The sequence below is a fragment of the Hippocampus comes genome, unplaced genomic scaffold, assembly GCF_001891065.2.
Source record: "Hippocampus comes isolate QL1 unplaced genomic scaffold, H_comes_QL1_v1.1 scaffold322, whole genome shotgun sequence".
Taxonomy (NCBI): Eukaryota; Metazoa; Chordata; class Actinopteri; order Syngnathiformes; family Syngnathidae; genus Hippocampus; species Hippocampus comes.
Window position 1 is genome coordinate 1,732,390 of NW_017805137.1, and position 15,329 is coordinate 1,747,718.

Consider the following 15,329-nt stretch of genomic DNA (forward strand, 5'->3'; position numbering starts at 1 on the left):
ACTTTTATTTAGGCTGAGCCATCCGAATCTACTGACCCCCCCCCCCCGCCCCCCCCTTTCAACTTATCACCTTTTTACCTCACCCACTTCCATCGGAGGAAGAGTAATAGAAGTAGAGATAAGTCAGAGAGGAAGGATGAAAGGTAACCACAAAGGACAAAATTGAGCTTTTGAGGAGATCAGTGAATGACGTCATAGAAAAATGAAAGTCCCAGGATGGCATGCTTAATGCTCTCTGGCTCCAGTTCTGCTATATGCAACGCAAGTGTTTAAAAAAAAAAAAAAAAAAAAAAAAAAAGCTTATCTGCTGCTACTAACGCCTTGGCTCAGCACTTTCTGCCCTGGCTAATTCAATCAGGTGTTACACTTACCGGACATGGCACACAAGGGTCAGACCTATTTGTCAGAATGTGCTCAACATGCACGACATTAACATGCACACCCTCTTGGTGACTTACCTCTGAGAGGAAAGTCTGTGCTGACTTCTGGGCTCCGACGTGCAGCAGGTACTCGTACACGTACAACGCTAGCCTGCACATAAAGAACAAGGGTGATAAGTCACTTGGTGTGATACTCGTGTACATATTTATGAATAAAAACATGAGAGCGCTCCGCGATGCAATGTGCAATGGCGCCACAGTCCCATCACACAAAGTATGAATCACATGAGAAACTGAAGACATAATAACACATAATAGTATGAAAAATAATACATCCGGGCGTGAGTCATTTTCACTCTTGTTTAAAGGACAGGTTATTTGTTTGAAACAAATTGAGAATATGAACAATGTCGATGAACCTTTCATGTCTGGCGGTGTAATTGGATTCCAAGTTAATTGAAATTGCAATGTCCGGAAAAAGGAAAACGATTACAGGAGGAAGAAAAACAGTCGCAATGCAGATGCAAGTGAAATAAATTCATTCAAATCAAATAAACAAACAAATCATGAAATAATACAATACTGGTGGAATGACAAAAGTGGAACTTGGAAGTGTGGATCTTTCTTAGTGGCTTTTTCCATTCTTTACATCTCTTTTGTCTAAACAAAAAATAATGGAAGTACATGTATTTGAAGCAGGGCAATATTGATGATCACAAATTGAAATGAGTAAGCAGAACATGAATTAGTGATTACTTTGCAGACTGACAACGATGTGGAGGAGGCCATCATCTGCTTCCTCCACACATTACTGGACCACCTGGAGGAGGCTGGGAGCACTTTGGGGAAAATATTCTTTCAATTTCCCTTTTTTTTTTTTTCAACACGATACAACCCAACCTGCATTGGTGGCCCATCACCTAACAGCTTGGGTTACTGACTACCTCACCAACCGACCACGACTGTATATTTTAAGACACAGGACTGCAGGTTTGACATGCTTCTCGACAGCACCGGGGCACCACAAGGAACTGTTCTAGCTCCTTCCCCTTTTCACCCTGTACATAGCAGACTTCAACTGGAGGACCCCCTACCTTTCACCTGCAGATTTTCTCATTGTTGGCCTCATTACAGACAGAGACGACTAGGAATTTTTGTTCACTTATTTGTGGTTTTGTGAAACTGTGCCACAAAAATTTGGTTCCAGGTCACTGGAAAAACCAAGAAGCTGGTGATGGATTTTAGCAGCTACTTCTCAGCTGCACTGCTGAAAAACGTGGGAACTGTCCTTGAGAGGGTTTCAGCTTCCAAGTACCGAAGTGTCCACATAAACAACAACTGGACTGAAGGGACAATACAGGTGCAAGAAAGGTCAAGGCAAACTCTTCCCGCTAAGGAGGCTGATGGCTTTCGGTGTTCAGGGGACACTCCTGCACTTTCATGACTGTGGTCACAGCAGCGTTTTTGTATGGAGTGGTCTGCTGGGCTGGCGGCATATCTGCTCAAGAAAAAGGGAGGTTGGACAAGCAGATGAAGAGGGCCGGCTCTGTCTTGGCCTGCTACTCAGCTGACACAGTGGGGAGACAGGATGATGCTAGCTAAGTTGTCAACCATGCTGGACAATCCTACCCACCTACTGCAGAACACTCTGTTCGTACTACACAGCTCTCTCAATGACAGACTTTTTACACCCGCGCTGTGTAAAGGAGATTCTGCTGCTATTTGTCTGCAGCTGTCAGAGAACACAACCGTAACATTGGGCAGTTAGTTAGGTTGGGTTGGATGGATTGGCTAGTTAGGTTTCTATTCTGTGCAATCTGCTTCTTGTACAAATGTCGTGCCAAAATGATGCAAATTTCCAAATTGTGCTTCTAATACTTAATCTTATTTTATGTTATCGTATTTAATCTTAACTTTGCTTCGTTTATCTCACTTTAGATTCTGCTCGTTTGTGTTAGCACAATTCACACCCAAGATGTCTTGAATTTAAGGGATGGATTTGAAAGTTGTTTGATGTATACACTTAGTCATTTTTTTTTTCTCATGAACATATAGCTAGCTCAAAGTCACTGATTCATTGGGCAATCTTTAACATGAATGAAAAAAAATCCATTTTTAAGTTTGAAATTCTATTATAGAATGTTAATTCAAATGCATTATTAGTAATTTGAATATTCTTGAGCGCTACCAAAACAAGTTCCTGAAGTTTGAACATATGTCGTCGATGAACATTTAAAACTTGATTTTTTTTTTTTTTTCCCACTCAAAAGTTTTCACAGTCACCACGAGCCAAAAAGGAACCTGAGTGTATCCTGGCATGCATAAAAGGTGGTTGTCCTAGAACCTCCTGTAAAAGGTGCTGCCAACCTGCGAAATGTAGTCCAGACTCTTCTTAAATGGCGGTAAAAATAAACTCCCCAGACTGTCTGCCTGTCTTAAAGATGATTGACTTTGCACCTTTCTGCTGTGCACACAGGTAGGTACATCTCCTCCCCTATCCCCGTCCCACGTTCCCATCCGTCTCCTTTGTCATTTTCTTCTCAGTTTTCCCTGAGCCAACTTCCATTTCACCCCGCACTCCATTCCTTCATGTTTGTTTAATGGTGAGAGGAGATGTACAGCGCAGTGCCGTCCTTCCCACACCGCCGTCCCTCGTGTGGTTGCAGTGATGTCTCACTGAGGCGGCAGAGACAAAATCATGCGCCGCCACGAAGTAAAATGAAACAAAGAATAGCTTGACATAACTCTCAACAGCACTATAATGGAACACGAATTAAAAAAAAAAAGTGCCCTCAACCACTCAACCCATCCCCTGCCATTTTTTCTACTGTGAACATGACAAGGAACAAATAGGTTCTATCACTCACTTTTTTCCGGTAAATATCTCTCGCTCTAAAATACAGTATTAAGAGATTATTCCGATATCTGTAGTTTACTTGAAAGTGTATTTTTTGGATGACTTTTTACTTTTATTCCCGACACTTGAAATAGATACAGTAGTGCCTTGAGATATGAGAGATGCGATTTATGAGCCATTGATCGGGCAACATCTTTGAATTATTTTTTTTGTTTTCATTTTCATTCAAAAAAATGCCAGCGCTGTGTGGTGGCAGTGCAGCAAACAGTGGATCGTAAAAAAAATATTTGAAAACGGGTTTCAAGCTGTTTATTGTCACTCCCAACTTATGTTTCCTGTCAAACTAAGCAAAAACAAAGCATTGTGAATCTAAATCAACCACAAAGCTTTGGCTTTGGAAAGTTTGTTTATCTTAGTGTAAACAAACAATGAAAGATTTCCTGGACGGGCTAACACATTGGTGTCAAACTCAAGGCCCAGGGGCCAGATTCGGCCCGCGACATCATTTTAGGTGGCCCGCAAAGGTACATCACGTGTGTTGTTTGGAGCAAAAACGAGTTTCACACCCCTGGGCTACTGGATAGTATCTGTGTAATGATGTTAAAGCCTTTAAGACACGTGAAGACCAATAGTATAACAATATACACAGGCATATATTCTTGATACTCTGTGAATGACAAAGATTACTGCGGGTGGAGGGAGAGAGAGAGAGAGAGAGAGAGAGAGAGAGAGAGAGAGGGATTCATATTTTACGGTTTGTTTCTTTCTCCACAGATATCTGTACTTCTACTGAAGTACAGATGGTAAATACTTTTCGCAGTCTCTCCCGTTATATAACCATTTAAAATTATTGCCATACTGTCCTTGTTAGATTCACTAAACTGAAAAATTTGACCCTAGATTGATTTTTCAAATACTCAAACATGTGACATTGTTACATAAAGGATGGGGATAGCGAAGACAGGTTTTTACAAGGAGGAAAAGGTAACATCGAAAGAGATCAGGCCAAAGTATTTCAGAAAAAAAAAAGAGTGAAGGGGTAAATTCCATCTCTGCCTTCAAACTTGATTTAAATGCATGGAAACTAAACACATAATTCAGGCATCAACCTCCCCTCTCTCTGTCTGAGTCCTATCTCTTTTTTTTTTTTCCTTATTAAACACACAGCAACATTGGGCAGCGCTGGAGTAGGACTGATAAGCAGGATGCAAAACAACACACGAGGGCACTTTGTTCGAATTTAATATCGACCAAACGTTAACCCATTGCTGCTATTTTTCTTTAAAGACACGTAAAAAGGCTTGGGAAACACTAGCCGAGCTCACGCTGCTCCCTCGTCGTTAATTTCCCACTTGTTGGCTTGATAAAAAGCTCTCAGCTATTTGGAAGAGGACTGACGGACAGTCAAAATAGAGAGCCTAGATAAGCTTTAAGGATTAGAGGAAGGCGGGGGGCTGTTCAAGGTTAAGAATGCTCCATATTTGACATAATGGAGTGACAGAATTCTGGCTCTTGCTATGAAAGAAACTGTCCGCGTGAACAATCTTTACATTAGTAATTGCTGTAAGGCCGCTGGTGCAATTTGGACAGAATCTTGGTCAATTAAAGCTTTTGTTGTTGGATAAACTACAAATTTGGATTGCATATCCGTCCAACCTGGTAACCTGTGTTCGACTTAAGAGGACCACTTATCGTTAATTACAACTTTAACCAAGGTCAAGGACCCACCTCTTTCACCTTGTCTTCATGAGTGCGAGGTGACCGGGTAGAAGTGGAGGAGGTGAACCGGCCTTCAACTCCCTGCCTGACCTTTATCTCCTTCATGGTGAAGTGTTTGTGTACCTTCTGACTCACATCTAATCAAATTCATATTTGGTTCCGACACTTATCCTGGCTGCTGCTGCTGCTGCTGCTGTGTAAAGAAAACAGGCAACCGGCAAAGGCAGGTGACTTTATTTAAATGAAGGAAACAAGTGGAAGCAGCCAACGGTGTCTCGTAGAATTGGCATCAAGTCTCACCCTAAAGAAAGATTTTGATGAACACCGGCACTACCCTGTTGACTCCAGTTTTGACTGACTGATTGATTGAATTTTTCATTTAGAAAATGCAGTCGAAAAAAACAAACAAAGAAATAAAAAGGTTCCAATTTAAATTACCCACATTGGAACATTATTAATGGTCTGAAAAAGAGAAGGAAGAAGTTAAAACGTAAGGCCTCAAGAAAGCCGATTCTCAAACTCTGTCACTGTGTGCAAACAGGCAAAGGTTCAAAGAAAATGGTGGGAGACCGCTACTGTCCTGAACAAATATCGATAACATCATCAATGAATCGACTTCAACTCCACATTGATCACGCTATGGTTGACTGCAGAAAAATGTTGGACGGTCGCTTCAGTCAATGGTGTGTATCGTCGCAATTTTAGAGCTTTTTCTGCATTAAATATTTTTTAAAAATGTAATACCAATGTAATGCCAATTAGCATGAAGTGAGTTTTCTTTGTGAATCAGCACAGTTCTTGTTTTATCTTCTTTCAGACAGTTATTAAGTTTATCCATCCATCCATCCATCCATCCATCCAGTCACCCACTATCTGAATCGCTTATCCTCACAAGGGTGGCGAGAGTGCTGGAGCCTATCCCAGCTTTCTTCGGGCAGTAGGCGGGGGACACCCTGAACCGGTTGCCAGCCAATCGCAGGGCACACAGAAGCAATCATCCACGCTCACACTCAAACCTCGGGACAATTTTAAGTGTTCCATTTACCTGCCATGCATGTTTTTGCAATGTGGGATCAAACCGGAGTACCCAGACAAAATCCACGCAGACACACGGAGAACATCCAAATCCTACACAGGAAGGCCAAAGCCGGAATCGAACCCTGCACCTCCGCACTGTGAGGCCGACGTGCTAACCAGTTGAACGCCCTGATTAAGTTTAGTTGAATCACTTTGAAGACATTGAATAAAGTTTTACATCAAATCATCCAGGTTTTATATTTTTAATCAAAAACACAATTTTAATCAAAAGCACAAAAACACAAGGTTGACTCCAACCAACGTAACATCGTGAAGCTCAAAGGTCATTTTTCATTAGGCTGTTATAGAGAGTCTCAAAGGTCTGTTAAGTGACACGCTGAGAGAGACGATTGGAAAGACCGAAAGAATCCACGTTAGGAGTACAGAGGTGAAGGCGTCTCGCTGATGAGAGTGAGAGCTTTGAATTCAAAATGTTGTAGCTGTGCATTAAGCAGCAGCTTACTTAACACCCTGCTGTGACCTCCTTGTACGTTTCACCACAAAAGTTGACTCTGCTTCAACACTAAGGCGTAACTTGGCTACATTTGGTCAAAGAAAAAGTGAAAAACTAAACACTCATCCATGCTGTGGAGTATGGCAGGGGTGTCAAACTCTTTTTTTGTCGCGGGCCACATTGTTGTTACGGTTTCCCCTCGGAGGGTCGTTATGACTGTGAATTTTGTTAAAACCATATGCAGTAAATGTTTGACCACCTCCACATATTCCATACACAGCGAACAACAAATTGATGGATAACTTGTTTTGAAATCAGAAGTCAAGAATAATGGCTTGTTCAAACATTGTCATTGTGGATTACATATGACGATTTAAAATTTGGGTTCAGACTTTAGCACGCATTATGGAAGTTGACATACTTGATTTGCTTTCGTGGGCCACATAAAATGATGAGGTGGGCCAGATCTGGCCCCCGGGCCCTGACTTTGACACCCGTGGAGTATTGCATGCACAGTATTATATCTGTACAGGTTGTGGATTTATACCATTTTAGGTTAGTTGTAACAATGAAGCATGTAATCCTAGAGTGAGTCTCGGTTAGGAAGTTCCAAACCTATAATTATCCTACACAAATGCTGAACCGCAAAAAAAAAAAAATCATAATAATAAAAAAAAAATTTTAATCACTGTCCGTCAGTAACAAGCAGCACTGGGAAATTATCTTGTTGTCTTTTCAAATACTTCACGGTCAGAAGTCTACATACAAGAACACATTGGGATTTTCTATGCCATGAATTAAACAGTAGTTACCCTCAAGCAAAAAAAAAAAAACCTCCAATTGTCTATCTCATACAGAACTTGGGACCCCCTCAAATGCGCCGGCATCAAAGCCGGTGAGCTCCCAGCATCAAACAACACACCACCTGTGGATAAGTTGAGTCGTGGCCGCTTTGCCCCTTTGCTTTCGACAACTTCAGTCCGAACAGAGAGGGACCCGCGCAAAAGAGCATGCGGTGATCAAGCCAGTGTGCCCACTGAGGACAACCCTACGAGTGAGGGCCAAACACTTTCCCTGATTAATCAAGGCTCGCAGCACGGCTTTATGTGCCATTAAGAGCCACGCTAAATGACTCCACTTCATTCATTAAAGTGGAGCATCCTCCGCGGGTCGGAGCAGCTCTCCAGGAAGGCAGACGGACATGAGAGGGCGCCGGGCCACAGAGCAGGAGAAAGGCAGGGGCACTGAGGCAAGATGAGCAACAACAAATATAGACCCATTACGATGCTGAATAATTCATTTGAAACGCAGCGCTTCAAGAAAACATCAGCACAAAAAAAAACCCCCACAACAACCTTTGGTGTCTCTCTTTTTTTTTTCTTGAGTGAAGAGTAGCTTCAGAATATTTATGAACAGTCGAGGAATTCTACTACTCCAGAGGCCAAAACACTCGATGAGGAAAATCAGGCTGCAGCTGATTAGTCCCTGTGGCATTATCATTCCACTAAAGTATAATTGAATCTGTGCAGGGGATGACTAAGGTGCAAGCACACTCACAGTAGCTGCTGTGTTTACTCTCTAAAGTAAAAGTGCACCAAACGGATACAAAGTGATGCATACCATCTGACGGGGATGGAGAGAAACCAAAAAGGGAAGTCTGGTGCAAAGGAATGGTCCTTCACAAAAAAACGGACGGATGAAGCGATACGTGTGAGCGGCGATGTGAAGGAAACTGAGCGAGTGGGACAAAATGGAAAAGATGGAGTGAGAGAAAGCAAACGGGAGAGAAGGAGAAGGTGAGAGAGTAAATGATTAATGAAAAGGAGCAGGGAAGCATAGCAAGATGGGGTCAAAACGGTGCACCGGCGCAGCGATGCTGCTGCCTGGGCGCAAGACGAAGGAGCACAACATTGTAAACATGCAGACACGTTTAGCGGCGAGACCCTTTGAATGGGATGTTGATTTCAGGCCGATGCATACAACAGTGTATCTGAAAGGATGCCATTCAAGATGTTAAAAGCTACGAGGCATCTGAGACACAGGCGGTTTGCATTCAGGTTTTTTTTTGTTGTTGTTGTTTTTACCTTCTCAACTCTTGGCTACATATCAATTATTTAAGCTTACACTTTTGTAAAGGTGAACAAATGTTGGAGGGAAAAAAAATGTCGTAAAATGCACCAGTATATCTCTTGCGTCTCAAATATACAGCGTGCGTGCGCTGTGTCTTATCATAATATGCTTTCCGATTGGCTGGTTTGATATTTGGGCGACCCAGTGGACTAGTGGCTAGCACGTTGACCTCACAGCGCAGAGGGCGTGGGTTCGATCCCGGCTCCGGCCTTCCTGTGTGGAGTTTGCATGTTCTCCCCGGGCCTGCGTGGTTTTTCTCCGGGTACTCCGGTTTTCTCCCACGTTCCAAAAACATGCATGGCAGGCTGATTGAACACTCTAAATTTGTCCCGGATTTGTGAGCACGGATGGTTGTTCATTTCTGCGTGTGGCTGGCAAAACGGTTCAGGGTGTGCCCCGCCTACTGCCCGAAGTTAGCTGGGATAGGCTCCAGCCTGCCCCGCGACCCTTGTGAGGATAAAGCCGTTCAAAAAAACGGATGGATGGAAGTTTGTTGTGTACCGTCTTCATTCTCCTACCTGCTTTATCTATCAAATCGATGCTTTCAATTAATCTCCAAATGGCTCTGCGCCATCTATATATCTTTTCACGGATGCATCCTTAATTGGCATTTTTGCTGATGATCACAAACTGAATCTATAGACTCCATTACGCTTTCCAAGGAATCCCCCAAGGTCTGACTAATGGTTTCAGGTAAACGCAAGCACGCTCGTAGTGCGATTCCTATTAAGTGTTTTCTCTCAGAGGTTCCTGCAGCAAGCTTGGGATGTAGCTGAGTGATGGGAGGAGCAGCCAAAAGTTCACTCCGGCTTTGAAGATTAGCGAGACGCGTCATAATCCCGAATGGAAACAGTCTGAGGGGAAAGACATTTGTAGTCAAATAAACTTTGTTTCATCTGCTGATGTTCCATGTTTTGTCTGCACTGAAATTGTCTTACGCACAGATTTGCTGAGCAAATGTTTGTCGTAGTCTTTATCCCCCCCCCCCCATCCCTCACTTCCACAGCACATACTGAAGCTCTTAGTCGTGACCGAGGGGCGTATTGCTCTAGCTCCACTTTGGCACGATACAGCCCAGGGCGGTGGAGTTCGACCACAACATCATACTGCACAACTCTGCGGTACGCGTCCCGCCACCCCCCCCTGCAAAGGGAAGAATTCTAAATTTCTCGACTGGAAAGGTCACACGTGAGAGTTTAAGTCCAAAGAATGAAGTTCATATCCTGATGGGGAGGAATAGTCATGGAGTCATGTGTTCTTTGGCTCACCTTTTGTTTACATTTCATTAACTTCATATCCTAGAATTTGCCCATGGTACTCACTTTTGGGGGAAAACGATTGGAAACTAAAAATGGGGAAGAATCAAGTGGAGAAGAAAGACCAAAAGGGCTTTAGTATGTCCTTGTTTTGTTTTTTGTTTTTTTGGATAAATGAAAGTGTGCTTTCAATTGTACAACATTTCAAAGCCTCACGACTGAATTGCGTATCAAAAATGAAAAAAAAAATGCTGTTACTTAGCTCTCCTAATTAGGAAGTGGGGAAAATTGTTTCTGAGAAAAATTTTGTCGGAATAATATTATTCCCAAAAGTTAACAACTGTACCATGTAGTTATATTTTACCAGATACATTTGTGTTAGTGTGTGACTGGAACAATGCACTCACTCTTGATAATGGGGACATACTACACTGAAAATGCTAAATTATGCCATGTAAAACACCAAAAGCAGAAAAACTATATTTTTTTACTTAAACCTGAAAGTATTTCTGCGTTCCTTACTTTGCATGCAAATTATGCAAAATCTACCAAAACAGCCCGATTTAAAAAGTAATTTAAATGAAACTCATTAAAATCACTGATACATTCATTTCACTTCTAGTTCCGACTTATTGTGCACATACTCAGCGTCTCTAGTTATGAAGAGGATGTTCCTGATCATAATCGGAAGTTAATATCATTTGGACTACCAAATCGGCTCAAAACTTTGTCAGTTCTGATGGGAAAACCCACTTCCACCCACAAATTCAAACTGTCTGGGGGTAATAACCGCAACTCACTTTTCACCAGTAACACCCGTGCAACAAAGCAACCACAGATAACAACGTGCATATCAAGCCTTGTGAAGATACCGCAAGGACCACAAGTTTAACTGCAGCGACAAACCTCCACCCTGGTGCGCAGTGTCCACACCCAAAAACAGGAGCGAAGACAATTATTTCATTAAATTGTATAATATGAAAACAACATAGCTTTGAATTATTTTGTCGCTATGGTCACGATAAACAAATTATAGATATGTAGGCTACCTGACAAACTAGAAATAGGCATTTTTAATTTACTGATTGCTAAGAATTTGGATGTTTGCAAGAGAGTGGCAAATTAAGGTCCATCCATCCATTATCCAAGCCGCTTATCCTCACGAGAGTTTATCTGGAGTCTATCCAGCCATCTTCGGGCTGAACTGGCTGCCGGCCAATCGCAGGATACACAAAGACAAACAACCGTCCGTGCTCACAATCATAACTAGGGACGATTTCGGGTGTCCCATTAACCTACTATGCGCAGTTTGGGAATGTGGGAGGAAACTGGAGTATCCGGAGAAAACCCACATAGGCACGGGGAGATCATACAAACTCCACGCAGGAAGGCCCGAGCCGGAATCAAACCCTGCACCTCTGCAGTGTGAGGCCGACATGCTCACCAGTCCACACCGTGCCGCCACAAATGAACGTGCACTACTCAATTGCAACCAGCAGAGGCGCTGTTGATTCAGTTACGTTGTGTTCTACAGAAGAACATGATGAGATTTAGCTACTGTACTTCCACACAGACCTACACCGGCAACCATTTTCTTCTTGAAAGCAGGAGGGGCTCGGAATATTGGAACTATACACCCTATGGAGACACTATTAGGAAATTTTAACATGAAATATTTAACCCTTTCATGCACCCTGTAACATGATAACATGATAAGCTGTCCACTGTAGTAACCGCTGTCCATGAAAGGGTTCATTTAATATTGATAGACTTATTTGGGTGGCCGGTAAGGGGTTAAGTGTTTGGGTGGGGGGTGGAAGCTGCCACCCCTTGCCAACCTGTAAAAGTGCCGATGCAATCAAGCCCACAAGTATAAATCAACCAAAATATAACAATACAAGAACACGAGTATTCCCATTTCAATAAACTGATTAAACCAAAAATTTTGACAGATGAATCAATAATGACTTGACTCCACAAATAAAAGCAGAATGTAAATCATCTGCGCTTGCGCTGAATCTGTAATGAGCACACTACTTGGTAGTTATTCTATAAAACACTATGAATGACAAGATCAATTGCAACAAGTACTTGTAGTAAAGACTCGCATTTATCTTCAACGGAGGCCAACAACACACCAGTGAATCTCTGTGACTGCTGAGTACTGCCGGTTGACAGGTTGGCGGGCTTTACTGCAATACTGGCAGGATGCAGAAAATCACCGTGGCAGGAATTAAGACTTGAGCAGACAACACAATGAGGAAAGACACCTCTAAGCAATCACCCTCGCACAATGAGGCTCAGTGAAACAGTTGTTGTTCTGTCAGCAGCGGCGACTCGACTGTCTCCCAGCGCAGACAACAATGCCTGGTGCCGAGATAACAGGAAATGCCAGCTTATCGTAGCGCAGAAGCAACAGACACAAACGGTGAGCAACCAACAGACTAATGCAATGATATTTAAAACAGATCGTGGCTTTATGACGTGAACAGTTTTCTACAGTAAGGAGAGAAAACAACACGAGACGGGATTGAAAAGGGGTTGAGCGGAACACAAGCAGAAGCGAATGCCTACTTTCCTTGATTTTTAGTTCCATTTCATTGAGTTTGATTTGTGTAGATTGAGTCACCTCTCATGGGAAATTTGTTTAATTTCACACATGGAAGAACACAAATGAATTTTTTGAGTGATTTCCTTGTTCAACTTTGTCTCCACACAATTCCAGTCAAACTTCAATTCGACAAAGCCAATAAAGTTGGAGAAATTGGTAGACTACAGTGAGGGATCATGTCAGACGAATTAGTGTACTATTGAAAAGTTTGCCCTTTGGAGATTCGATGTGGGGAGGCCCAAAAACATGAAGACAGAGTGACCTTAAAAAAATGAAGAGAAGAAAAAAATAGAACGTTTTTCCCATATTATCATGCAGCTCTGGACACTCATAGGGAAGAGTGCCATGTTGGAGGTCGACCCATTATTTTGCTCGAGGACTTATTGAGTGCTTGAATAGATACATAGATCGTGTACATTTTGCGACAGCAAATCAGCATCGAGAATGTACTTACGTCACACGCACCAGCAGCTCAAGCGCGCAGGCACACACACACACACACACACACACAGCCTGGTGAAATAATACGTGCTTGGGACAATATCATTGTGTGAGCGAGAGCTATGCAACACAGCCAGACTCCTTTACAAGCTGGGACCGAGACAAAAAAAAAAGGAGCAAGCTTGGAGAATGGCGAGCGAGAAAGTTGATGTATCTGAAGAGTGGATTGATTATTTATTTTTTATTTTTTATTTTAGACCTGTTGAACCGTCACCAAGATACCATTTAGAGCCAGCCAACACAAGCAGCGGTCGGTCACCAGATTGACTCGTAATGTTCAAACTTCTTTTTTTTTTTCTGTCGTAGGAGACCCCTTCTCCACTCAAAACAACCATCGTGAAGTCACCCCTGCACACAAACACCGTTTCCATCAGTCGTCAGCGAAACGGGAGCCCGTCACTGACGGTACTGCAATGAGAAATGCAAAGCGGATGGATGGCTCATTAACAAAGAAAAAAACAAAACAAACAGCAATGATAAGCGGCAATTGGACGTTAAAAATGAACGCCGAATGAGTATTTCCAGATTCGAATCACATCACACACACTTGTAGACACGTCCTATGTCTCCGCCTGACGTCAGTATGCAGGGAGAAGCGCAAGCGCAGTGTCAAACCCTGTTGAGAACAAAACAGGAAGGTGTTTCTGCAAGACAATATTTTTACTGGCTATCTGGCATTAAATTCAACTGATAAACCGTCAATGAAGCTCAACTTGACAGTTTATCAATGCCTTTGTTACTTCATTGATTGCTTGCCTCAAGGATAAGCACTTCAGAAAACAGATGAATGGTTGGAAGGACAGGTTCTACCGTTCGACAGTGAATGGCGGGAAATCCTGATGGTTAAAGTATCTATTTTAAATTAAGGTTGCTGCTGCGTTTCCGTTAGCGCCTATGTATATTTCATGTTTTCAAAAAAGTGAATTTGAGGTTTGACAAAGCGTTTTGGACACACTCCAACTTCTATCTAGCTTGAGGCTAATGTTAGGCAAAGTCAATGCTAAGCTAAAGTTATCCAGTCCATCCAGTTGCCCAGATCATTCAGTGAAATTGTCTCAATTTAAGTTCTGCAGTTCAGCAGTGAGAGATTTTTTTAAAAATGTGTCGGGATTGTAGTTGTTTGTGATGGCCACTTTGTCATCATATCGTTTGTTTACCATCTTCATCCATTCCAAAGTTTCTCTCTACTCTATCAACATTTAGCCCTCATTTTAGCACATCAAAGGAGATTAGAAAATGAATACTGTTTAGGGTCATACGTAAAAAGGTGAGACACAACTAACCTTCAAATCAGACATTTGTAATCAAATTTCAGACAATTTTAGCATTATAGGCACGGTGGAGGACTGTGTGGAGTTTGCATGTTCTCCCTGGGCCTGCGTGGGTTTTCTCTGGGTACTGTGGTTTCTTCCCACATTCCAAAAACATACATGGCAGGCTGACTGAACATTAGGTGTGAATGCGAGCGCGGATTGTTGTTTGTTTCTGTGTGCCCTGCGATTGGCTGGCAACTGGTTCAGGGTGTACCCCGCCTTCTGGCTGAAGTCATCTGGTATAGGCTTCAGCATGCCCATGACCTTTGTGAGTAAAAGCAGATTCTAAAATTGATGTATATCATTATTATTATTATTATTATTATTATTATTATTGTCGTTGTTGTATTGTTGACTAATTTTACCTGTAAATGCTGTTGCTGGAAATTACCTGTTCAGATGTTGCACTATAAGTTCAAAAATAAAACTATAATAGACTCCCAACATAACTAATACAACTTGTCTTGTCTTTGCAGCATTTTTTTCCTTGACTTAAGCTTGCTCAAACATGCCCGATCATGTTATTTTGGGATTAGTGACTCTGTATCAAATATCCTTCATTTAAATTCACAAACAATCTTCACCATCACACTGGGTAAGACTGAATCTGCTCTGTCGTAAAATTGGACCACCCCTTCTCCATCCTCTCCCGGCCAACTTTGGGCTGCGGGCGGAATCCGCCCTGGACGACAACCAGTCACCATACCGTCAGCGGGAAAATCGGAACTGGGAAAGATTGGTGGCTGTCGGCAGGCGGCAGGGCTATTTCCCATTTCCAGGCGAGCGTTTCCCTTTGCCTTGCGCCAAACTGACAGAGGAGGCCAACCTGAATGTCTCGCGCCCTCTCGTACGACTGGTAGGCGATCTTCTCCTCCATGCTGGCCAGCTCCTGTTTCAGGTTCAGGATCTCGTTCTGGTGAAGTTCGGTCAGGTCGTTCAGCTGCTCCTCCAAGCGCTCGCACCTGAACGCACGTTGGGGCACGATGAGCTGAAACAAGCCGACACGGCGACCGCCAGACTCCGAAGATGCG

At 42.7% G+C, this 15,329-nt stretch overlaps 1 protein-coding gene across 1 annotated transcript in view; it reads right to left on the reverse strand.

Annotated features, from left to right (window-relative positions):
- The window catches only part of ssbp2a (single stranded DNA binding protein 2a), a 78,802-nt gene that overhangs the window by 27,172 nt on the left and 36,301 nt on the right, over positions 1–15,329 (reverse strand). The window contains exon 2 of the mRNA XM_019867026.1: positions 459–531. Within this exon, the coding sequence (XP_019722585.1) occupies positions 459–531 (73 nt within the window). The remainder of the gene's footprint in view (positions 1–458; positions 532–15,329) is intronic.